The 24,215-nt window shown below is 34.3% G+C and overlaps 1 protein-coding gene across 16 annotated transcripts in view; it reads right to left on the bottom strand.

Annotated features, from left to right (window-relative positions):
• LOC112011126 (putative disease resistance protein RGA3) overlaps positions 1 to 21,825 on the bottom strand; it is a 93,304-nt gene extending 71,479 nt beyond the window's left edge. The window contains exons 1-24 of one of the 16 annotated variants that reach the window (XM_065779708.1): positions 18,716 to 21,825; positions 18,130 to 18,247; positions 17,739 to 17,907; positions 17,531 to 17,636; positions 16,007 to 16,940; positions 15,816 to 15,906; positions 15,307 to 15,646; positions 14,978 to 15,128; positions 14,282 to 14,383; positions 14,089 to 14,167; positions 13,910 to 13,992; positions 13,591 to 13,749; positions 13,408 to 13,485; positions 12,202 to 12,391; positions 11,724 to 11,862; positions 11,277 to 11,541; positions 11,126 to 11,154; positions 10,975 to 11,017; positions 10,430 to 10,535; positions 8,454 to 8,554; positions 8,117 to 8,318; positions 7,781 to 7,960; positions 7,595 to 7,678; positions 6,339 to 6,752 (exon numbers count right to left, since the gene is read on the bottom strand). In XM_065779708.1, coding sequence (XP_065635780.1) covers positions 18,176 to 18,247; positions 18,716 to 21,694 — 3,051 coding nt within the window. In that variant the 5' untranslated portion in view covers positions 21,695 to 21,825 and the 3' untranslated portion in view covers positions 6,339 to 6,752; positions 7,595 to 7,678; positions 7,781 to 7,960; ... (18 more) ...; positions 17,739 to 17,907; positions 18,130 to 18,175. Of the gene's footprint in view, positions 1 to 6,338; positions 6,753 to 7,594; positions 7,679 to 7,780; positions 7,961 to 8,116; positions 8,319 to 8,453; positions 8,555 to 10,429; positions 10,536 to 10,974; positions 11,073 to 11,125; positions 11,155 to 11,276; positions 11,650 to 11,723; positions 11,863 to 12,191; positions 12,392 to 13,407; positions 13,486 to 13,590; positions 13,750 to 13,909; positions 13,993 to 14,088; positions 14,168 to 14,281; positions 14,384 to 14,971; positions 15,129 to 15,306; positions 15,647 to 15,815; positions 15,907 to 16,006; positions 16,941 to 17,530; positions 17,637 to 17,738; positions 17,908 to 18,129; positions 18,248 to 18,715 lie in introns of those variants that run through there. The other 15 variants (XM_065779707.1, XM_065779709.1, XM_065779711.1 and 12 more) reach the window with 15 other exon arrangements.
• Positions 21,826 to 24,215: the final 2,390 nt, after the last annotated feature.

A 24,215-nucleotide genomic window follows, 5' to 3' on the forward strand; every position in this document is an offset into this window, starting at 1 on the left:
AATGTGTTATTTGAAATTATGTTTTATATTATATTTTTTTTTTTTTTTTTTTTTTTTTTTTGTGGTGTAACAACTAACAAATTAAATATATTTTGTAGTTGGGTATTATATGTAGTGAGATATGTATGAAAATACAATACAATACAATAACTTTTTTATAAAAAAAAAAAAAAAAGGAAAAATACAGTGGGAAAACTATCAGATCAAGTTCAAATCATGTATATTTTGTTTATTACTATATAGATGTACACAATTCAACACTTATAGGCATATTTTTCTTCAAAACATAGATCCACGTCTCTTTGTTTCACACAATTGAAATTAAGTGAAAAAGTATATAAAGATAACTATGCAATAGATCATTATCAATAAATCATATATCATAAAGTGGAAATATAAAATAAAATAAAATGCAAAGAACAAACTTTATTTCATCATATGAACATATGAACAAATCCTGCAATATATAACTCTTCAAATTCATAAACCACATGATTACTTAGATTTTATAGTAAAATAAGATGAATCCATCCATCGTGACATTGTAGTATAGTCTATATATAATTATATAAAAATCACCTTTTGTTGATCATGTTTCATAAACCAAAAGTACTGTCTATACATCTAATAAAATCTTTAAAGAGTAACACATGAGAATTCTTAATTTGAATAGCTGAGAGAGAGAGAGAGAGAGAGAGAGAGAGAGAGAGAGAGCATAATGATGTTCTAGAGTAAACTATATTTTGTCTTATTCTCTTTTTGGCTTTTTCCTTAAAGATGATCAACTAAACAAAATAAAAACTTACCAAGAAAGCTCAAATTAGCTAAAAATTAATGGTGGAGATGCCTATTATTTGTAATAGCATGGACAAAATAAAAATCACAAACAGATTTGAGAAAGATGCATAAGATTTCTAAAAGAAATTTTACCAAACACATGGGATGCAACAATAACAAAATTACTACACTGAAATTTTTTTTACTTTTTGACACTCTACAAATGAGCACAAAAAATGTTTGTGGGAGGAAACTTAATCTCGGCCTCAATCAAGTATTGTTCGCTTTGGAATGGGCAGAGTCGACCCTTGCTCTTGTAGAGAATTAACTTGAAATTCCCAACCTTTGAGAGACAAAAAATAGAGAAAACATACGCCAAAGAAAAACAATTACACGCACAAGAAAGTATTTATGTGGTTTGGCAATTTGTCTACGTTCACGAAGTTGCAAGGATTTCACTATTATCAAGGAAAAATACAAAATGCTGCAGTACAGTGTTTCAATCTCTCAAGAATGACAACAAAAAAACCTTAATCACCAAGCTATGTTTTCTACATCTTGCGCACAGGATACACAATAGGTTACAAAACGGGCCAAGCCTCCGCTCCATGGACTAAGCCTCATAAAATCTCCCATTGAAAACCACGCAACATTATTTGGGTCGGGTTGTCAACCGGATCAAACAAAACTAGGCTCCACAAAGCCCAACAGCTCCCACCCGCACAACTTTACTCAATCCCACATCAGGGAGAGACGCCTCCTACCATTTGCCTTATAAGCCTTGAGCCTAAGGAAGGGTGTACTGTAATGTGTGTGTCGACCCTGCCCATTCTAAAGTGGACAATACTTGATTGAAGAAGAGACTAAGTTTCCTCCCACAATGTTTATTATCAATATATTTCATATCAACATTAGGAATTTCCACAACAATAATAGGCCAAATAAAACTGCATTAATAATTCTAAGTCAACTAAAATTAAAAAAAAAAAGCTAATATCATTGAAAAATTTGGAAAGGAAAACAACAAAATCACTTCAAAATGCAAGAATACTAAAAAGAGAGGAAAACAAAGGAAAAAAAAAGGATCAATTTTGATTGTGTTTTTTGTTTACCTCAATGGTCTTCCCATTGTTGCCTTAACTTTGAAAATTTCTAACAAAAATAATTGATGTCTTCTTAAAATGGTGAAAACTAAAGCTTAATTGAAAAATATGGAAAACAATTAGTATTGTGCTAATTTTTGTTGTTGTAGATGACGGGTGATTGTATCTAGAATGTGCATTGGTATATATAACATTATAAAACTTAAATAAATAATCAATGTAAGAGTGAGAGAGAGAGATAAGGTTGTGAAAAACTAAAATTTTGGAAGATGAAACACTATAATGGTAGATTAAAAATAAAAATAAAAATAAAAATAAAAATAAAAGACACTTAAGACATCTCTGGGCTGGAGATTTGGGTGCAAAAGTTTGGTTTGGATACTTGAAATGTTAATTTTATCCACTAAAAAGATAATGAATTATTCAATTTTAAAAAATTACTTAAAATTAGAAAGAAGAAAACAAAAAGTTGAAATCATTTTTTTTAGAAGAAAGTTGAAATCAATTTGGGAAGCTGAATAGTCAAATATTTGTATCTAATGAATAATAATGTTTGTACATGATCTGTATTTAATTATTTTACATAAAAAAAATTAAAAAATTATAAAGAGAAAAATGATTTAAAAAGAAAAAGAAAAAGAGTATGATATAGCTAATGAGGTGGCTTAATAGGAGTATAGCAATGTTAAGTGCTACGTTCCAGCTTTTAGATATATATAGATTAGTTGCTAACTTGTGCGATGCATGGAAATAACTTTTGAATGAGTTTCAAGAAAAAAAAAACATTATTTTTTAGTTTGAGTAGTAAGCAAAAATACATTAAAAAAAAGAATTGAAAAAAATAGCATAGTTTTATTAGTTAGGCAAAAGAAAACAATGTTATTTTATTTATTAGTAGTTTTTTTTTTTTGAGAAAGAATAAGGAACAGAATATTGCGTATCTAGTTTAGTTTATGTAATATATAGGTATATATAAAATAATTTGTAATATATATGTCAAAAGGTGCCTTTTGAAATGTTATAATTCTTCAAATTTGATATACCAAAAGATGTCTATTGAAAAGTTATAACCATTCATATTAGATATATTAAAAGGTACCTATTAACCAAAAATGTGCATATTTAATGAAAATATGTCTATTTAATGAAAATGTGCTTATTGAATGAAAAGTTGTCTATTAGTCGAAAATGAAAATTGAAAAGGCACAACTTTTCGATGTTTTTAAATGTATACGTGGTATTAACTTATGTAGTCAGATGACACAATAAGAAGTGATCAATAAAAAGTCAAATATTTCACTTTTATTATACATAAATGTATATAAAAAAAATGAGAAAAGAAAAAAAAAGAAAAAAGAAAAAAGAAGGACATTAGAGCATAATTAAGTGAATAATCGTGGCAGCCCTGCCTAGATTCAATGGTTCCAGCACTAGGCTATATTAGCTATTTTGGCTTTTAGTTATTATATTTGCAAATAATTTTGTGTGTTACAGATGAGGTTGATCTTTGTTTTTGGTGCTTGGATCTCACTGTAAATTTTGTACATTTTGGCAATAAAATTTCTCAATTGTTAGCACTTGTTGATAGTTTGAGCTTGTTCCCAATTATATGAATTGTTTTTGAATAGTGCCTCTCTCATTGAGTATCAGGGCAAATTATTGGTAATGTTGTTAAAAGGGCAATTTCTCATTGAAAATATTTTGTTTTGATGGATGAACTCTTCAATCGTATTCACTATTCATCCAAGGGGAAGAAGGAAAGCCAACGTAAGATTGTTTGAAAGACTCGTCCAATGATGGGAAGGGAGAGGGAAGAGGATTGAGTGGGTAAAATAAAATTTTGGGTTTCAAAAATTGAGTGAGAAGGTTTGGGTTGCTGAATTAGAACTTGGTTAGAACTTAGAAGTGTACAAATGTTTGGGTTAACACGGTGAGAAGTTTGGGTTGCTGAGTTTGTTTTAGTTTTAACCTTGGTTTTAGTTGTTAATAAGAGTTAAGGAAATGGGTAAGTGATGATGTAGAGCTGAATCAGAAAAAATGGCCTCATGGCACTTTTCTATTGACTGACAGGAGCAAGAGGACCACGTCAGTGGTCCTATCAGAGGAACCAATAATTTCTCGTGGGAAGGGCCTTTGTCAAGTTGTTAACTTTTGTTACATACTTTGTAGTCTAGTCACATCACCGGTCTATTTTTAAATTATTTCACATTTGTCCAAAGAAGTACGGGCCACATTTTTTGTATTACAGTTGTAGAGATAATCTTTTTTTTTTTTTTTAGCTAAATGCAGTCGCAGAGATATCAGTCAGCAGCAATAATAACAATGCATCTGGGTCCTCCTAAGAATCTTGAAAGTGAGTTTTCTTGGTCACTCGTTTTCGCCAATTGACAGCTATCAAGCATAGTACATTTGCCTTTAGGAAAATGTTCAGCACCGTTAACGGTGGTTGTTGTTGTTGTTGTTTTTTTTTTTTTTTTTTTGTTTTGTTTTTTTTTTTTTTTTTGAGTTTCACTTAAAAAAAGAAAAAAAGTTGTCAAAAAAATTACCAAAAAGGATAATAAAAAGTTGCCAAAAATTGAAAAACTGCCAAAAGCTGCAAAAGTAACCCAAAAGTGTGTTGTTAACGGGCACCTTACGGTGCCCGTTAATACAACCCTTTGTATAAAGACATTAGAGCATCACTAGCAGACTGTCTATCTCTAAATTTTAGAGAAAAAAGTCACTGTTCACACAAAAAAATCCCTCCAACAGCCTTTCAATCTCCAAATTTTTTTTAAAAATTTGCTACAGTAGCTCTCCGGGCATGGATAGCTCTCGTGGCTACAAACATAACCATCTTTCTCTCAAACATCTCTAAACTCAAGCATAATCAAAATGCAAACTCAAAAACATAATCTTAAAATTAATCAAACCATAACAATAAAAACAAAAAAAGAAAGAAAGAAAAAAAGACATAAGCCATCTACCATCTGGGCTGCGTTGGAGAGGAAGACGAGCGGTGGCGGCGGAGCGGAAGGTGCAACAGCACAGAGAGCGAAGCAAAGGTGCGGCGGAGCAAAGCCATCTAACCCATCTGTTCTTTCTCTGTCTACCTCTTTCTCCGTTTCTTATCACAAAGAGAGTTGGATAATGTTTTGGAATCAAGTAGAAAAAGAAAAAAAAAGTAGAGAAAGAGAGCTAGAGAAAGAAAGAGAGAGGGAGGTTCTAGAATGAAGTGGAAAGTAGAGAAAAAAAAAAGGAGGGGATGGAGATAATGGGTATACATGTGTGGTGGAGAAAAATCAAGAGAAAAGAAAAAAAGAAAAGAAAGAAAAAGGAAATGTATGGATGATAGAAAGAAAGAAAGGAAAAATACAATTTAGAAATGTTACCACAATATTTTCACAATATATATATATATATATATAGAGAGAGAGAGAGAGAGAGAGAGAGAGGAGTTCAAGTTATACCTAGTCTACACTTTAATAAATTTCCATCTCATTAATGCTAATTACAGTATCATTTACACAATTTCTACTCATTAATGCTAATTACAATATCATTTATTCTGATTACCATCTCATTCATTATTTCTTATTTATAAATTTCATATTCTTAGGGTTTCCTATACATAACACAACTTGTTTGAAAAGAAATGATCATGTTCTTATAATAATAATAAAAATGATCATGTGAGAACATACAAGGGAAGAAGATAATCAAAAGATGGGGTGTCGGGGTCTCCTATACATATAATAATAATTGATCTGCACAAAGTTACTAATTGACTAGTTAGAGTCGTTACAATTCCACTAAAATAAATGATCACGTGAGAACAAACAAGTGAAGAAGACAATCAAAAGATGGGGGTCTCGGGTCTCCTATACATATAATAATAATTGATCTGCACAAAGTTACTAATTGACTAGTTAGAGAAATAACAATTCCACGCAAGATTGAAGGAAAATTATGAAAATTATGTAGGGACAACAAACAATTATTATTATATGTATAGGACAATCAAAAGATGGGGGGAGGGGGGTCTCACTATATATATAATATTAATTGATCTGCACAAAAGTAGTGTTACTGATTGACTAGTTAGATGCGTGTGATTTCTACCTGCTAGTGAGTAGGGTCCCCGGTGGGAATGTTAGCTGTTGTTCTATTGTAGCCACTAATTGATGGTGATGGACCATAATGAAACCATTAATCCATTATATTCTTATCGACTAGAGCACAGTTATGGTTCTGGATGTTTTGCTTATAGTCATGGTGAACCCTTAGAGCCATTTGCCTAATTAGTCACATAAACACTGTTGTATCCCTCAAACCCCAGATCATGGCATTCAAGCAAGGCAGAGATAACAATGACAGATTAACCTCCATAAACACATAAAAACATGAACCAAGCAACTGGTTTATTAAAGATTATTAATATTCAAACACTTCTTTCAGCTGCAATATTATCGTTGGATATTAATCATCAGAAAAATGAAACTTAATAAAAGTGTCTGCTTATACAAATCAATAAAGAAATAAAGTTGATATCCAATCATTCACATTAAAAACAACAAAAAATTGGAAAGAACAATTTACAGATATACATAAAGCCAATTGCCTGGTTTCCCTTCACATGTCACTGCTTGACATCCATGACATGTTACATTCATCATCTTGAACGAAGCCTCATCTATCAGCATTAGTTGCGTCCATGAATTGAGTATAGAGCTTTATAAACAAGGTCAATGATTCAGATGAAGAAAAATGTATTTTTGCTAATTCTGTCATGTGGAGCTTTTCCAATGGAGCATTATCAATTAGCTATCTTGTCTCAGAATGTAAGACAACTATTTTCACTTGTATAAAATGTGCTTCTCCAATAGGTTTACACTGCAAAATTATACAAACAAGGTTAGTGATTGTGACAAAGAGAAGGGGAGAAAACAGAAAAACATATTTATGAGCAAATTGATTATGTTTATTGTTACAACTCCAATGAGAAATAATAATTTGAAACCAAAATGTTTCTATCAATTGACCATAATGGGCAAACGACTCTTATATTTCCCTTTTCTAGTAAACAAAATTAATACTTTGCACGTCTAAGCTCTTCTAGACTATTCTAGTTTTTTGATTCCCCACCCACCAATTGTAGCAAATTCTAAGGAGTGGAGTACAGGATATAAGATATTGTAGAATATATTTCTTTATGCTGGATGTAAGACCAATTTCGGAGTTAAAAATCATATTGAATTGAGCCCCAAAACAAACCAGTAATAGTTTGCAAAATTTTACAAAATGGGAGAGATTCAGATAAATCCGCAATGCAAGATGATTAGAAAGAAGAGTTTAATATTCTGTTCAAATTAGAAAAAAAAAAATAAAAAGGAAGGTTGGACTAGACCCCTTAATCCACAGTTCAACTATTGTGTGCACAACAGGACATATCTGTCGTGTCCTGATATATAAAAGCTAAAGTGATTATGCATAGTCACTTTGCCATAAGGGATTGAGCAATTAGGATAGATGAAAAATTTGATTATAAAATTTATCAGTTTACACTTAACCCACAATAAAAAATGGTTGTTCATAATATATATGTATATATATATATATATGTAAAATGGTTTAAAACATGGATAACCACTTACACATTTACATCATTCTATTAAGTAAAATGAAAAGCCAAACAGAAAAGCAACTCATGAAAAGAAGAAGAATATATTGTTTACCTAGACTACATAAGGTATGAAGTATTAGCACCAAAATCTATACCAGACTGTGCACAAACTCCACAAATAGTGTGGACAATCAGGCTGCAAAAGAAAAATGTGATGATTAAACAACAAAGGACTCTATTAACAGTCACCATAAATGTATGCTCAAGACACTTCAAGTCCACAGGAAAAAATGCAAACCTTCAATATAAGCATAGTGACAAGGAGTAAACAGAGGACAGTAAGGCTATGAAGAATGAAATTGGAGGCCATCTTTCAGATCATCACCACAATAATACTCTAGCATACAACACCACATTCTCCATGCTAATAACTTCAAAAACAGGTTGTGCTACTGGCTTAATGAGCCTTGTCAGTGATCTGAATCATGAGTGACAATCAAACCAACAGATTAATGGAGAGAAAGATAGAACAAAATGACCAACAGCTTGCCAAATGGAGAACCTAATAAGGTATCAGAGCAATATTTGAAGGACAAATTTGGGGCAACATTAAATGTACAAAGGGAACACATACTTCTTTGGCAGTTCAGAATCCATGCTCATATGTCCAAGTGCTCGCCCTCGGAACTCCCTTGTAAAGTGGGAATTGTTTCTTGTGGCTGGATAATAAGCATCAATTAGAAGTAACATACTTTATCTTAGACAAAGGACAGGGGAGGAAGAGGGATAGAGCACTTCTGTTTGTCTTGTGTTTTGTAATTGCCCATATCTTTAAGCTAGGAAAAACAGAGGGAACTCCTTGAGTGAGACATGATTGACATGAGACAGCATAGAAGTCATGATAAACCAATAATAAATTCATTTCACTTCCAATAATGTTGTTCTAGGTAAAGAGATTACGTGATTGTTACCTAATCTAGCTAATGAAGCCGAAGTATTAAGAATATCTTCATCCCTACTGGCAGCCACTTCCCATTCTTTGCACTCTTCCATGCTGAGAAAGAATTTGGCTCTGAGACAAAGAACAAGCATAAGATATTGACTTAGAAACTTGATAAATAGCAAGTACCTAACCCTATAACATTAGGACTGCATGATTAGTAAGTATATATTTGAGCTATGAGGGCTTCCCTCTTTCTTCTAAAAAAACGTTACTTAAAATAAAAAAAGTTTCAAGCATTCAAAATCATAGATGGAATGCCAAATAAAGGTGTTCACTTACTGTACAAAAATCTAGTTTGCTTTCATATGTTATCAAACTAGATAGACAATCAAAAAAACCAGCAGTCCAGGTTAAACTTATTGCTGCTGCATCTTGGAAGTGATAAAGGACCTTTTGTACCCAAACAGCCTTCTGTTGATGATGTTTAGATTGGATAAGGCTGAATGAGAATGGGACATTTTTGCATGATGTTCTTGAATGAGATCAAAACATTCGTGGGCCCATAAAGGTTGGAAATGTAACAGCATCACAAGAAGAATATAAAGGTACTTGTGAGTGAATTAGAATTGAAGAGCCCAGATTCAACCAATGTAATATGACTTCAATGCCTCAATCTCCCAACCCCCCACAACTCCCACCACCCCCCCCCCACCCAAATCCCATATTGACTTCTGATTCAGGTATGTCCATTTTCAAAATTTCATTCCAAAATTGTGCAACTGTCAAACCAATGGTAAGAAACCAGGCTTCATCCCACTCTTTCCCCTCTACCAAGGCACATAACTCTTCAATCACTAAGACAAGAAATCTACATGCTTCTATTTTTAACCTCTTAAATACACAACACTAAATGTTGATAATTATTAAAGTAGATGATAAACCTCTGTTAGGTTCTAAAGATTTAGATTAAATGTTTAGAATCATGATTGTATTGTGTTGGCAAACCGAGAGCAGAACATGTCTAGTCTAAGTATTTAGGTAATGCTTAAATAAGTGTGTTACAAGATTTGAAGTCCAACTGATTGCAAAAAAGAGAAGTCAAGTTCTGTCTTTCTCGACCGATCGAGAATTAGACCTGTATAAACATTTAGGGTTTCACTTAAACTTCTATACATAGAAAAGGAAAACCCTAATTACATTTTAGAAGAGTCGAAGAAGACTTGTACTCTTTGTGAGATTTGAGAGGTTCTGTACATTCTAACTACAAAAGATTCTACTGGAACTTAAACTACAATCAAGGACTGGTAGATCTAGTTACTACATCAAGATCAACAAGTGAAGGTGATCTAAAATCTTTGAGTGGAGTCTCAAGTTCACAAGCAAGGGTGTGCTTGTGTTGCTGTTAATCCAATAAAAGAAGGAGTCCGTGGATTCGGAGCTTGCATATGGTCACGTCAATAAGTTACTACATGAGGTAACATTAGATTTAGGGTTAAATCTTTTGTAAAAACTTCGATTCTCTTACAGTAGATTTGGTTTACCTTGAGGATTACTAGGTCAAATCATCCCCACGTTTTTACCTTGAAACGGGTTAGTTTTATTGGTTTTCCTGGGTAATCATATCGTGGTGTTATCTTCTTTTCCGCAACTTGGCATGATATGATTTATTTGTGTTTAACCTAGATCTAAGTAATCACTTGGCTAATTAATTAAGTTAAACAATCTAGTTTAAGGGGTCTAAACAAACAAACAACCTCAAAAATTAAAGTTAGAAAATTCATATATTGACAATTGGTCAATTACCAAGCTCACCTTTCATCTGCCATGATATAATATAGACTACTCTAGAAATGAAACATCACACTTGCCTTCCTACCATTACAAAAAGATAAACAGAGTTTCTTTGGTGGCCCTTTGTCAAATGTTGCTTCAGCACAAAATATTATGGATGGAGAAAATGATAAGGAAAATAGACAGAAGACTAAAAAGAATATCCAGATATACCTTACTATAGAATAATACCCAACTCTTACTTAATCCAATAAACAAAGCCAAGATATTTGTGATTTCTTCTTCTTGCCTAGTTGTCACCTCCATACTTGACATCAGCCTTTGAAACAAGAAACAAACATTGGATATTGATTTAAAACTTGATAACTAGCAAGTACCAAAGTGTACAACTTTCAAAAGTAATGATTATAAAATAAAATTTAGACCCTTAGGGCACTCTCTTTATTCTTAATAATTTTCAAGCATTAAAAACTCTAAATAAAAATAATATGTAGTAATGTTAGGCCAATTAACGAGATTTCTTTTCATGAGGCACCAAATTAGATTAGCTACTAAAGATAACCAACATACCAAATTAAGCTTTTTTTTTTTTTTTTTTGCTGCATCTACCAATTAATGAAATTTTGAATATACACTTGTAGTCAAAGGAAAATATAAATTTAATTCAAATTAAGAAGGAACTTAAATGCAATGGTATGTAAGCATGTCTCCCACTTAGAGTGCCATGAATGGTTGTGAGCAAAGGGAATGCAACACACATTTTCAAAAGCATTGCTTGGAATAGTGCATATCATGTGGGATCTGCAACAGAAGCAAAATAAGTCCTATTTTTTGCCCATCAGATTGTAGGAAAAATCTAGAGAGAAACAAATAACATGAAGATAAAGTATCAGTAAGACAATAACTAACCTAAACATTTAAGAATAGATAACCAACTTCTTCAATTTTGTAAAGTGATCCCAAGAAACAAAAAAAAAACTTGTGATTACTTCAAAAAAAAAAATTCATGATTACTTTTAAGTATATATGAACTTAAGCAATTGAAAATACTTTGTCTTACCATGACTGAAAGCATAACAAAGGAAATTATAGCCAAGCCTTTAAAGCTAGAATTAGTTGCTACAGAATACTCCTCTTCGAGTTCTTTCTTGTTCAGTGATTCCCAGACTTGATTGGCTGCCTTGATTAGCCTTGATTTCAGCACCATATTTCAACACCAGATTCTCAGCTCATCTCCCCCGTGATTCTAGAGATTTGATTTGTATCAATTAAAAACTGATTATAGGGATTGGTATGGCCTTTCCTTCTAGGTTGTAGATTCTTACCTATAAATACATGTACACAATGTAATCTTCTTTTAAGCCAATATACAGAAACTTTCTGGTCATTACAAGGTTTTTCTCTTCATTTCTCAACTAATTTTCAAAGGTGACCTGCTCACAATTGCCAGGCTTGACAAACAACACATTTAACACCAAAGCAACAGAATGCATACAAGTATCCATACCTTCATCTTTGAGATATCTGCAGACTCACATCCCAGAGTAGCTAATTTCCAAATTCTCCACCAGCTCCTTCAAGGTAAAAAGGTGACTCAGGAATCAAGCACAAGTCCTCACCACAGTTAGCATACTTTGCTATGAATCCTGCATGAAATTAATTCAGCCACAAGATTTAGGTGAAGCTAATTTAACATCTCATTATAAATTGGCTGATTTGATTAAGACGAATAATTGGAAGAGAAATGTGTCAGAAAGATTTAAGACCATTAATTGGAAAGAAATAAGACCATTCTTGAGAATACTAATTGACCTAGGTTCTTAGCTACCAGATGGTTGTGTCCCACTTAGCACCCTGGATTGACCAAAGATGATCATTTAAGGATTCTTAACATTCATTTAGATATAAGTAAACAAGTTTAAAGAGAACAGTGGAAGAAGTTACAACTGAAAGGTTTAAATATTAAAGAGCATACATTATAGTACCATTGAGAGCCAACGAGGTTTCTGACTTTTTGTGTCATCCTTGACCGACCCATCTTTCTAAACCCTTTTGGACTAGATTCAATCTAGTAGCTGCTCAATAGTAGGCTGGCTCGTAATGGGCAAATCACTAACCAAGACAATCCCACTCCCTTACTCCATCAAAACCATCCCTAAAAGCTCAACCTCCTCTCTAGTAAAAGACACAAAGATATCATCCCCATGTAGTGTTAAAGAATTCAAATAATAGCAGTGCGTTAACTGTTATAGAATTTGAGTACTAGCAAGGTGTTATAAACAATCTCATAAGTTCACTGCAGTTAGGCACTGAGAAACAATGATGGGAGCTGGTAAGACAGGAAATCACTGTTATAATTTTGAAAGTTTCTGCTCCTCCCTGTTGTGGTTTTACCTGCATTTCTGTAGCACTAAAAATTTCTTTTGGGTTATAATATGCCAAAGTCAAGTCTCGACACTATGCCCAAAAATGAAAGGAGAAATAAGAAGAATTCCAACAACAATAAACAACTGATTTAGTTGCTAGGTAAGTCAAATATGCAATATACCAAATATGCAATTTTTTATTTTTTATTTTTGTTTAAGGATGTAACTCTATGTAAGTCATTAAAAAACAAGGACATGAAATAATCAAAGTCCTCCAATAAACTTCACGATTTCATGGCAAGCAGATTATAGTTTGCAACAATCTCTATGATTAAGTTCATATATACTTCATGTATCAATATTATAGAATAGAAGGGAAATTAAGAGGAAATAGATGTCCAATTTCAAATCTTTCATTATTTCACATTCAAGAATACAAATAATGAAATTCAATTCAATTACAACAAGAAGAAATGAAACAAGTAAAAAAAACATGAACCCGGAGAGTGTGACCATGGAGATGGTAGGGAGTTGTTTTGATTCTTAGGTGTGAGAATGAAGCTATGAAGCAAAAGAGAGAGAGAGAGAGAGAACCCAATAAATACCCAAAATCAAGATAACTCGCAAGACCCATATTGATATAATATTAAAACATAAATGAATAATAAGAAAAATCAAATTTAGTCAAAACGTAAATGATATAATATTAATCTACACTTTACCCACAATCCAAAATATTTAAATCATACATAACCACATGGTAGGATGATTTAAAAAGCTAACAAAAAAGCACCTCATGAGAAAAGAAGATAAATATATAGTTACCTATGCTAGATGGAGTATTAGCACCCAGAGGTCATAGCAGACAGTGCACGAACTCCACAAATAGTATGGACAATTGGGCTGCAAAAGAAAGATGTAATAATATCCAAACAACAAAGGTCTTTATGAACAATCACAATAAATACATGATCAAGACATTTCAAGTCCATAGAAAAAAATGCAAACCTTCAATGTAAACATAAGGCTATGAAGAATGAAATTTGGAGGTCATCTTTCAGATCATTATCGCTATAAAATTCTTCACTGTTGCGTCCAACACCATTCTTCATGCATACTATTTCAAACACTGGTTCTGCTACTAGCCTAAAGAGCCTTGTAAGAGATCTGAATCATGAGTGAGTGACAATCATACCAACTGATTAGAGGAGAGGAAGATAGAAGAAACTGAATAATGGCATGCCAAACAGAAACCTAATAAAACATTAGATTGATACTTGAAAGACAAATTTGGGGCGACATTAGAATGTACAAAGGGAACACATACTTCCTTGGCAGTTCAGAATCCTTGCTCATATGTCCTAGTGCTGGCCTCAGAATTCCCTTGTAAAGTGGGAATTGTTTCTTGTGCTGGATAGGGGTTATTCATGGCAACAAGCATCAATTAGAAGTAATACCACCACCACAGCAAGAAGGAAAAGAAAGGAAGAGAATTTAAAAACATACTTTGTCTAAGATAGAGGAGGATGGACGAAGATAAATAAAGTACTTCTTGAAGGAAATAAACTAAACACCGGAGGGAGCTCTTTGAGTGAGTCATGATTGACATGAGACAGCAATTAAGTCACAATAAACCAATAAAAAATTCAGTTCACTTCCAAGAATGTTCTTCTGGATATAGATATTGTGTAATAGTTACCTAATCCAACTAATGAAGTCAAAGTATTCACAATATCTTGATCCCTAATGGCAGCCACTTCCCATGCTTTGCACTCTTCCATATTAAGAAGCGCTTCTGGGTCTGAAACAAAGAACAAGCATTAGATATTGACTTAGAAACTTGAGAAGGCAAGTACTACTACCTAATCCTATAACATTAAGACTAGATGATTAGCAAGTATAGATTTGAGCTATGAGGGCTTCCCACATTCTTCTAAAAACAAAATTTCTTTGAAAAAAAAAAGAGATTTTAAGCATTCAAATTAAAGATGGATGGCTAAATAAAGGCATTACTGAAAAATTACCTAGTTTCCTTTCTTAGTTATCAAGCTAGATGGACTACTAAAGAACCAGTATTCCAGGTTAAACATGGTGCTGCATCTTGGAAGTGATAACAGGCCATTTGTACACACAGCCTTCTGTATGATGTTTAGATTAAAAGTGGGTGAATTAGAATGGAACATTTTTGCATGCTGTTCTTGAATGAGACCAAAACATTCCTGGGCCCATGAAGGTTGGCAACTTGGATTATAAAGCAAATGTAACAGCATCACAAGAAGAAAAGGAAGAATATAAAGATACTTGTAGGTGAATTAGAAGTAATATTCCTGGGCCAGACAAATTTTTTCTTTTTTCTTTTTTCGTTGAAATAAAAATACAGTTTACATACAAGTACCGGTAAGAATAATGGCTGATTGAATGCCCCGTGTCATTAGATAGCTAATAGCCTCCCAAATTGTTTGGAGAATCACCCAGGAATGATGAACCAAAGCATTTATATACTACTGGCTGATTGAACATTATTAACACACTAGCACTTCTCTCACCTGCAATATTTTCTTAGGTCATTAATGATCAGAAAAATTAAATTTAACAAAATCACGCACTTGTACAAACAAATTTTTCTGTTACTTTAGACACCACCACCTGCCCCTATATTGAATGATAAACCTAATAACCAGTCATTAACATTCAAACAAAAAAGATAGGGAAAGTGATACTTACAGATATGCATAACACCAATTGCCTAGTTTCCAATTCATGTGTATTACTTGTTGACCTCATTTCATCTTGACATCCATGACAAGCTAAATTCACAATGCTGAATGAAGCCTCATCGCTCATCATAGTTGCATCTACGAGCTTGGTATAAAAATTTATAGACAAGGTATATAATATAGGGCAGAGAGGAAGGGAGCTTTGTTATTCTAACATATGAAGCTTTGCAACCAATGGAGCTTATCAAATATATCTCGCACCAGAATGTAAGACATGGCTATCTAAGGTGCATCCTTGCTTAACAATTTTCATCAATATAAAACTGTGATTCTCCAATAGGTTTTATCTGCATTAATTTTTACAAACAAGGTCAATGATCCAGGACAAAGGATAGAAAATAGAAAAACATACTTATGAGCAAAGCTTGACATATTAATCAGGTGAGGATACAAAGATGAAACTCTATGTCTGTTCTACCATAGATAATATGTAAAGGCTCTGAGAAAAGAACTTACCAAAACCCCAAAGTTTCATATGGTTCAATTTCAGGTACTTTGCAAATAAGTGGTTGCCTGAGGACAATTTCAGCAAACACTGGGCAATGAACTGCAAAAGAAAGATTGGATAGCTAAGAACATATGCTTTGTGTACATAGTCACTACAAATAGATGTTTAAATCAGAAAAAGGAAAACCTTCAATGTTTACCCGATGATGAGGAGGAAATGGAGACATTAAGGCTTCAAATGATGAAACTAAAGCCCAACTTTTCAAGTCATCATCACTATAAAACTCACTACCATAGTGCACAACACCATTTCCCATGCTTGTTTCCATCTTCATCATCATCATACTCAGATTTTCTAGAAAGCCCCTTCACATCCAAATTCATTTTCCTAGCTTTTCTTCCTCTATTCCCTGCAACATTTTTTTGAACACCTCTCTGACTCTTGTTTTCATCTTCGTCATCATCATATTCATCGTCACTAGCATCCTCAACCTCAGCATCATATGAATCAAACAACGCCCCTTCATATTCTTCCCCACTTTCATCTTCCTCTCCTTTCTCTTTTTCATCAATAACTGTCTGCCTTTTCTTTTCATTACTTCCACCCAGCACACTAACTGGTTTACCATATTCCTTCACCATGCTCATGAGGTGAATATACCGATTCCTCATTTGCATCCATGGATGATCCTCAACTAGCAAACCCCTCTTGTAACCCTCCTTCAAAACCACAGTGCAGGTTCCAATCTTAGTGGACATATAAAATATACCCAGATGCTGAATCAATGCTCTCTTAAACCTCGATCAAAGCCCCAAATAATCTCCAAGCAACAGCAAATTATCCCTCTGTCTTCTTTGGCACAAGAATATGAAGCAACTCATGCAAAACCGCAACCGTCCACTTATCCGATTCATCACTATTTGGCAGAAGATGAGAAGCATCTTCATATGGAGAAATGTAAGGCAACTTCTGCCACTCATCTTCCCACTTCTTTGACTTCTTATCCATCTCAAAACCTCTCGAGAATTGCATAGGGAATGCAATAGAACCCTTCTTTTCCATAACCGAAACTGCAAGCTTATCACTCCAACAAACCAACTCCAAAACACCATCTTCATCTCTGTTTCTGCCACCTACGACTCGAAAATAGTCAGGGAACTCCAGAACTATGGTTTTTTCATAATTATGAGGAAGACCCAAATCCCATTTCAAGCTATCAATGATGCTAAGTGGAGATTGCATAGTATTTTGGAACCAGGTCAAATTTCATAACTATTTAGCAAAATAAATTAAAATAAAATAATTCATAACTATTAAGCAAAATAAATTAAAATAAAATAATTCATAACCAGGGAAAATTTCTGGAGATTGCATAGTATTTTGTAAATTGCATATCATTCTACATTAATTTAAAAAAAATAAAAAAATAAAAAAAATAAATAAATTGAAATTTAGGATGGTGCAAGTTTGGAAAGCAAAAAAAATTTTAAAATTTAAAAAAAAGTATAAAAAAAAAAACCTGCTTTATCAACAGACAAATTGAGCAATTTCTCCAACACCAAAACAAGTGATATGACAATTATAAGATATGAATTAAAAAATAAAAAATCAGGACTCAACCCACATGTATGTAAATATTTCATTTAAAAAAATTGATTTGGTAACAGATACGATTAAAAGATATACCATGTTAGAATGGGATTTAAGATCCAACAGCACTTACATAATTTTCAGCTGCAACATGAACAGTATTGCAGGTACTGGAGGTGGTCATTATGATGTCAAGATCATCTTTACATCAAGCTTTTCCACCATTTAAATTGATTTCACTGCCATGATCAAGTAATATGATCAAAACATGGAATTGAAATCAGGACCAGTAAAATATTACAATAAGAAGAGTAGATACAAAAGCAATAAAGCACACAAACCTGCACTGTGAGGCTGGGGAGGAATTGACCCTTTTGGCTCTAACGTAAGAGTAAATATAATGTTGCAAAAGGGAGATTTAAGGCCAGCCCAAGCTTCAATATTATATTCCTCTTCTCTATCAGTATCATCATTCAAAAAAACTCTACTTGTAGCTAAAATTCATGACCCCTGACACACAAACACACAAAAATTCAATGAAACCAATCAATAAACAGCTAAAGTAGTTTTGATAACTATAATTGTTAATCTGAACACACAATGGGATTGAAACAGTCAATCCAAAATAGGAATATTAGCGGTAAGTAGGAATAAGAGGCACAACGTAGCAATATGGACACAGATTTAAATGTAATGTTCATAATGTTCATGCTGGTGAAAAGGGAATCTCACCTTGCTTGCTCTTACTACCCAATCTCATAATATGTATCTGTCCACTTCACGAATCCCCCTCATCAATGTCTTCTTCCACTTGTTCATCCGACTCATACTCAGACCCATCCTCCTCAGACTAATGCCCAAAAGAAAAGCACATTAGTTGTGTCAAATTAATCTAAATTCGGAAAATCAACAAAACTTGCAAGACCCATATATTATGATATTAAACGAAAAATGAACAAGAAAGATAAATTTTAATCAAAACCCATACTAATAAAAGATTGGGCCAACCAGGACCAAAACCATTTAAAAAAAATTATCAAATTTGAGCAAAACGAATTTTCAGCTTATGGGAATTATAGATATAAAGAACATTACGAATGCCTAGAAAGAAAAATAAGTATGTTAGATTTGGAAAGAATTAATGGGCATACGAGATTGAAAGATTTGGTGACAGTGGGTTTGTGAATTTATGTAATCTGATAAAATATATCAACTTTAAATGGATGAGAGTTGGTGTTAAATAAACTTAAAACTTCTGTCTAATTTGCAAAATTAAGAATAAAAGAAGAAGACGAGGGAAGAAAAGAAGGAGAGTTACCTCTGAACCTCTGAAACCAAACTGGCGTTGACCGTTTATTTGCACATGGTCAAAATCAATTTTGATTGTTGGGATGTGAGAAATAATGGGCCAGTAATCTTTTTCACAACGTTGCCCGAGAATTGGACAGCTTTGAATGATTAATTCCTGTAATGGAGTAGTACGCAAGTAGTCTGGCAGACACTTTAATTTGTTGCAGTCCTCAATTGTCAGGCTGTGAAGCCGTGGCATTATTTTTATTATTGGATCTGAAACCAAACGACTATCTTTTTCTTCTTCCACTTCTTCTATTCTCTTTCCACCCATCCCAATCCATTCTTCACAGCTTCCCAAAACCTCAATTACGAGAACTCTCAGGTTTGGGAATATATTTATGATGTGGCAGTCGTCTTTCTTGCTTTTGTTTTCGGATTCTATTCCTAAAAATTCATCTCCCAACTTTTTCACATTTATTGCACCCACTATATTTAATTCTTTGAGCAACGGCAACTTCCCCAGAGGTGGCAAACACTCTAGCTGACAGCACCAATTGATATCAAGACTTTTCAAATTGGTCAAGGACGTCATCCAATTAGTATACACCGTGGTGCCGATGACACGCCCAATTGATAATTTTTCCAAGTGTGGAGGTGGCTCCAAGGCATTCAAAACTGCTACATCACTCTCCATTCTTCTTCTACTCTCTTCCCCTTCCTCTTCATTTTGACCTTCAACCCAAAAATCTAGTTCCAAATCGTGGAGATGTATCTTCTTCTTCAACTGTGCATTCTGGGCCTCCCCTACATCTACCACATTTCCCAACCCATGCATTTTAAAGCTCCCTCGAAGTTGGTTCAAATTTTTTAGTTCTCCAAGTTTACATCCTTCTTTATCATCCTTACCACATATGTTGAAATCACTTAATGTTCTAAGACAAGTCAATTTCCCAATTCCATTTGGAAATCTTAGTTTGTACCAGCTAAAATAATTTGTATTAAATCTAAGCTGTCTTAAATTAATTAGTTTACCCATTTCCCGGGGTAATCTCTTGAAACATTCATAATTATCAATATTCAAAGTTTGCAAATTACAAAGATTACATAAGGTTTCAGGAAATTCTTCTATTTTAACATTCTCATAAATATGGAGACACCTTAAATGTATCAAATTTTCCACCGCATCTGGAAGTTTCGTAATTGGGCAATCCAAAATTAATGTTCGTAAACATCTAAAATGATGGCATGAGTTGGATAGATGCATGTTAAACTCATAGTCCCTTTCATGAGAAAGAAGAAAGAGAGTGCGTAGATTTTTCGCTTCATAGACAGACTCAGGAAATATTTCTTTAACTATTAATGACAAATGTTGAGCCCTTTTAAAGTCTATCTTAACCTCTTCTTCACCTTCAATTGTGGAGCATACATCTCTTGTCATTAACTGTGCAAAGTCATGTACTATATCATGCATTTTGCAACTTGTAATTCTATCATCATTCTCATCTTTCTTAAAATCTTGGAAAAAAGAGCACATGGCTAATTTTTCAAAGTACTCTTCCGCTATGTCTTCCATCTCCTTTTTTCCTTTTGAGTGGATATATCCTTGTGCCATCCAATGGATGATTAAATCAAGTCTATTGTATTGATGATCTTTCTCATAGACAACACAAAATAAGAAACATTGTTTCTCTGACAAGGACAATTCATTATAACTCAACAACAATGGTCCCAAAAGACCTTTTTCAACATCTTCTACTTCCCACAAACTATTGTGCAAAACCTTCTCCCACTGTTCCTTACTTCTTTTGCCACGCATGTGACTCCCGAGAGTCTTTGCAGCTAGTGGCAAGCCTTTACACTTATTTGCTAGTTTTTTGCCTAACTCTTCTAGATCCCTATGTTGATGTAAATCTTCATTAGGAAATGCTATTTTACTAAACATAGACCAACAGTCATCGAGGGACAATACCCCCAAATTGATCGTGTGAGAACTCTCCATCATCTTCGCAACACTATCTTTACGTGTGGTGACTAGAATTCTACTACCTTGGACACCACATTTGAGAGCATTTTTGAATGGTTCCCACTTTGTGAACTCTTTAGTCCACACATCATCCAAGACAAGAAAGAACTTCTTTCCCCCAATCAAATCACAAATGTGAGCTAATAGACTTTGCAATTCAGTAATGTTGGGGGATTGACCCTCAATAGATTCAATGATTGCTTTGGCAACCTTGCATTGATCAAATGGATCAGAAACACAAACCCAAATTTTTTGTTGAAAATGGGCTTGTATCTCATGATGATTGTAGGCTAGTTGGGCAAGAGTGGATTTTCCTATACCTCCCATGCCCACTAAGGACATGACACGAGGATTTCTTTCTTCCTGACTACTCGCGCCTAACAGTTTGCTCAACAGTTCATCCCTATAGTCATCACGACCAATTATATCGGACACATCCACAAAGGACGTGGTTGTTGGTCGTTCAACTTCTACATGTGAATGCCTAGTCAAGTCAAACCCATACGTCACTTTGTCTTTTAGAATGTTATCTAATGTTTGTTTCAGGTTTTCTACTTTGTGACCAATCTCACGACGCAGAGAAAGGTTATCTACTTGACGAAAACAACATGACAGAGAGGGGAAGAATGAGCATGGTACCTTCTTCTTCAGGGCAGCAGGATTGTTATTAGTAACAGCTCTTTCTTCTTCTTTTTGAATTTCTGATTTGATCCTTGCAGTGTTCCACTTATCCAACACGTCATCCATCATGTAGTACACGTCTCTGAGCTGATCTAACCAAAGCGTCACAGCTGCTTCCGTCCACTGTCTCTCCTCAGCATCATTGAGCATCGCCTGGACGATTTTGAAACTGTTAGAAAGCTTTTCGATTTCTTCCTCAACGCCAACAATCAAGTTTATCTCTTGTTGAGCCTGCTGAACAGCAAGTGAACCCAACTGCTTCAAGAGATCAGTAACTAGTGACAGTAGTGCATCAGCCATAGTTAATGGAGACTGAAAGTTATAAGTTGAGAATACAATAAAGGAGCGAAGTGAGAAACAGATTACGCAATAGCAGGTGTGCTTGTGCTTCTTCACTCCTGCTATTCGGCTTTTATAACAAACTAGCAGTCTCAGTGAATAATGAAAACATTTAATATTTATTTATTAAGATAATTTCTGTCTTTACTGAGGATATGATATATGGTATCGGTAACATGGTACGTCATCTTAAATGTTATTATTGGTCTTTATTTATTCGAGTAAAAAGAAAATATTGGCCATTAAGTATTGCACTTGATTTTTTTTTTTTTTTCCCTTTTTGCTAATTAAAAAATTTACTAAAACAGTTTACTAAAAAATATGCTAAGAATATATGTTAACAAAATCTTAAGAATATGTGGGCCATGAAGTATTCCAATGTGATGGTAATATCCATATCAATTTTAATTAGAATTTATATTTTACAGTGTGTATTGTGGAATGAGAATGGCTCATCATGTTCATAGACTCATAGGTTCCAACTTCCAACCAGTCCATATTCTGCTGAACAAAACCATTACTACTAAAAAAAAAAAAGTGTTGTTGGTCCAGGTCCACACAAGATCGAACAGGGAAGCAGGAGCAACAACACTTCAATTTTAGTTGCACTAGCCATTCAAGCTATGATGACTTTTTTTACAGGTCCACACAAAATAGCTACAAACATGAAAATTNCGAAGGTCGCCGGCGATGGGCTCTGGGCTTGGAGCGCCGGTTCGTGCTCTCTCTGGGTCGGTGCTCCTTTCTCTCTTTTCCGGTTCGTTCTCCTTTCTCTCTTTTCTTTCTCTCTTTTCCGGTGTGCTCCTTTCTCTCTTTTCCGGAAAATTTGATTTGAAGTGAAAATAAGGCCGGAAATGAATTTCACCCGTTTTTGGCCTTATTTTCGGTCAAACGGAAATCAATTTCCGTTGACCCAATTTTCCCAAGCACCCAAACACAACAATTTTCCGGAAATTGATTTCCGGAAGTGGTTTGAAGTTGAAACAAACACAGCCTAAGTATTGCACTTGAATTTTTTTTTTCTTTTTGGAAAATTAAAAATTTTACTATAATGGTTTACTAAAAAATGTGCTAAGAAATCTTAAGAACATGTGGGCCATGAAGTATTCCAATGTGATGGTAATATCCATATCAATTTTAATTAGAATTTATATTTTACGGTGTGTATTGTGGAATGAGGATGGCTCATCATGCTTAGACTCATAAGTTCCAACTTCCAACCAGTCCATATTCTGCTGAACAAAACCATTACTACTAAAAAAAAAAGTGTTGTTGGTCCACACAAGATCAAACAGGGAAGCAGGATTAACAAAACTTCAATTTTAGTTGCACTAGCCATTCAAGCTATGATGATTTTTTTACAGGTCCACACAAAATAGCTACAAACATGAAAATTTAAATATTGAAACAATTCTTCTCAAAGTGAACTCATTGATATGACTGATTTGACTGATTTTTTTTGTTTCTTTATAATATTGGAGAGAAATGAGCTACCTTACATACACCAGGAGGCCTACAGACTATAGCAATTGCTGAGACCTCCTTCAAGGCTTCAAACTATGTCTAGGCCATCAACTACTCCTTCGGTTGAGACTATTGTGGTTGCTTCAATTACAGTGGTAGGTGAATAATCCTACGGTTTTTTTTTTTTTAATTTTTTGGCAATAAACTCCTCCCTCCACTTTGTCTAGGTCATCAAACTACTCATTCAGTTGAGACTATTATTGTTACATCAATAATTCAATTACAGCGGTAGCTATATTTTTTATTTCAAACAAGCACATTGTCAGCCTTTTCAGATTCTTAGCAATCAATGGGACTTTTTATAGGTCATTAAAAATTGTTTTGGTTTTCCACCATCATGGTTTTAAAAATTAGATTGGACTAGTTGGTTGAACGGGGAACGGCCACTAGTTCGGTTCTGAAAAAACCCAATAACTAGTCAAAAGTTGTGTTAAATAGGGAATTGGAGGCAAATCCAATTTTCTCCCTGGTCTGGTTTTTAAAACCATGTCTACCGTGCACCCTTAGCGTGATGGTCATTGCACAACTACAAGTGTACGGCCCCCGCGTCATATCCTACATTGGGCCTTGGGCCCTGGCCTGGGTATATGGCCCATGAGGCCAATCCCTTTATACCCGGCAGCCCACCCCCGGGCCACGCGTACGGCAAACCCAAGCCTTGCTTCTTCATCGTTTCTCGGCTACACCTTTCCATGGAGTAGATATTTGACTCACGGGAAGACCTGCACTGTACCTACCCGGCCTCGCCCCGGAGAGCCGCCGCTCCCGAGGACTATCGTGGAGGCAGGAACCAAGTTCCAATGCCACCCTCAAAATTTCCCATTCCTACCTGACCACCCACTTACGATCGATAATAGTGGACCGCCGGTCGCACTCGTTGGCAAGTAATTATGACCTCTCCACTAAACTATGGCCTATAAATGCAGGAAGTTTGGAGAAGAAGGGGGTTGGAAAAAAA

The sequence above is a fragment of the Quercus suber genome, unplaced genomic scaffold (assembly GCF_002906115.3).
Source record: "Quercus suber isolate HL8 unplaced genomic scaffold, Cork oak 2.0 scaffold_216, whole genome shotgun sequence".
Classification (NCBI taxonomy): domain Eukaryota; kingdom Viridiplantae; phylum Streptophyta; class Magnoliopsida; order Fagales; family Fagaceae; genus Quercus; species Quercus suber.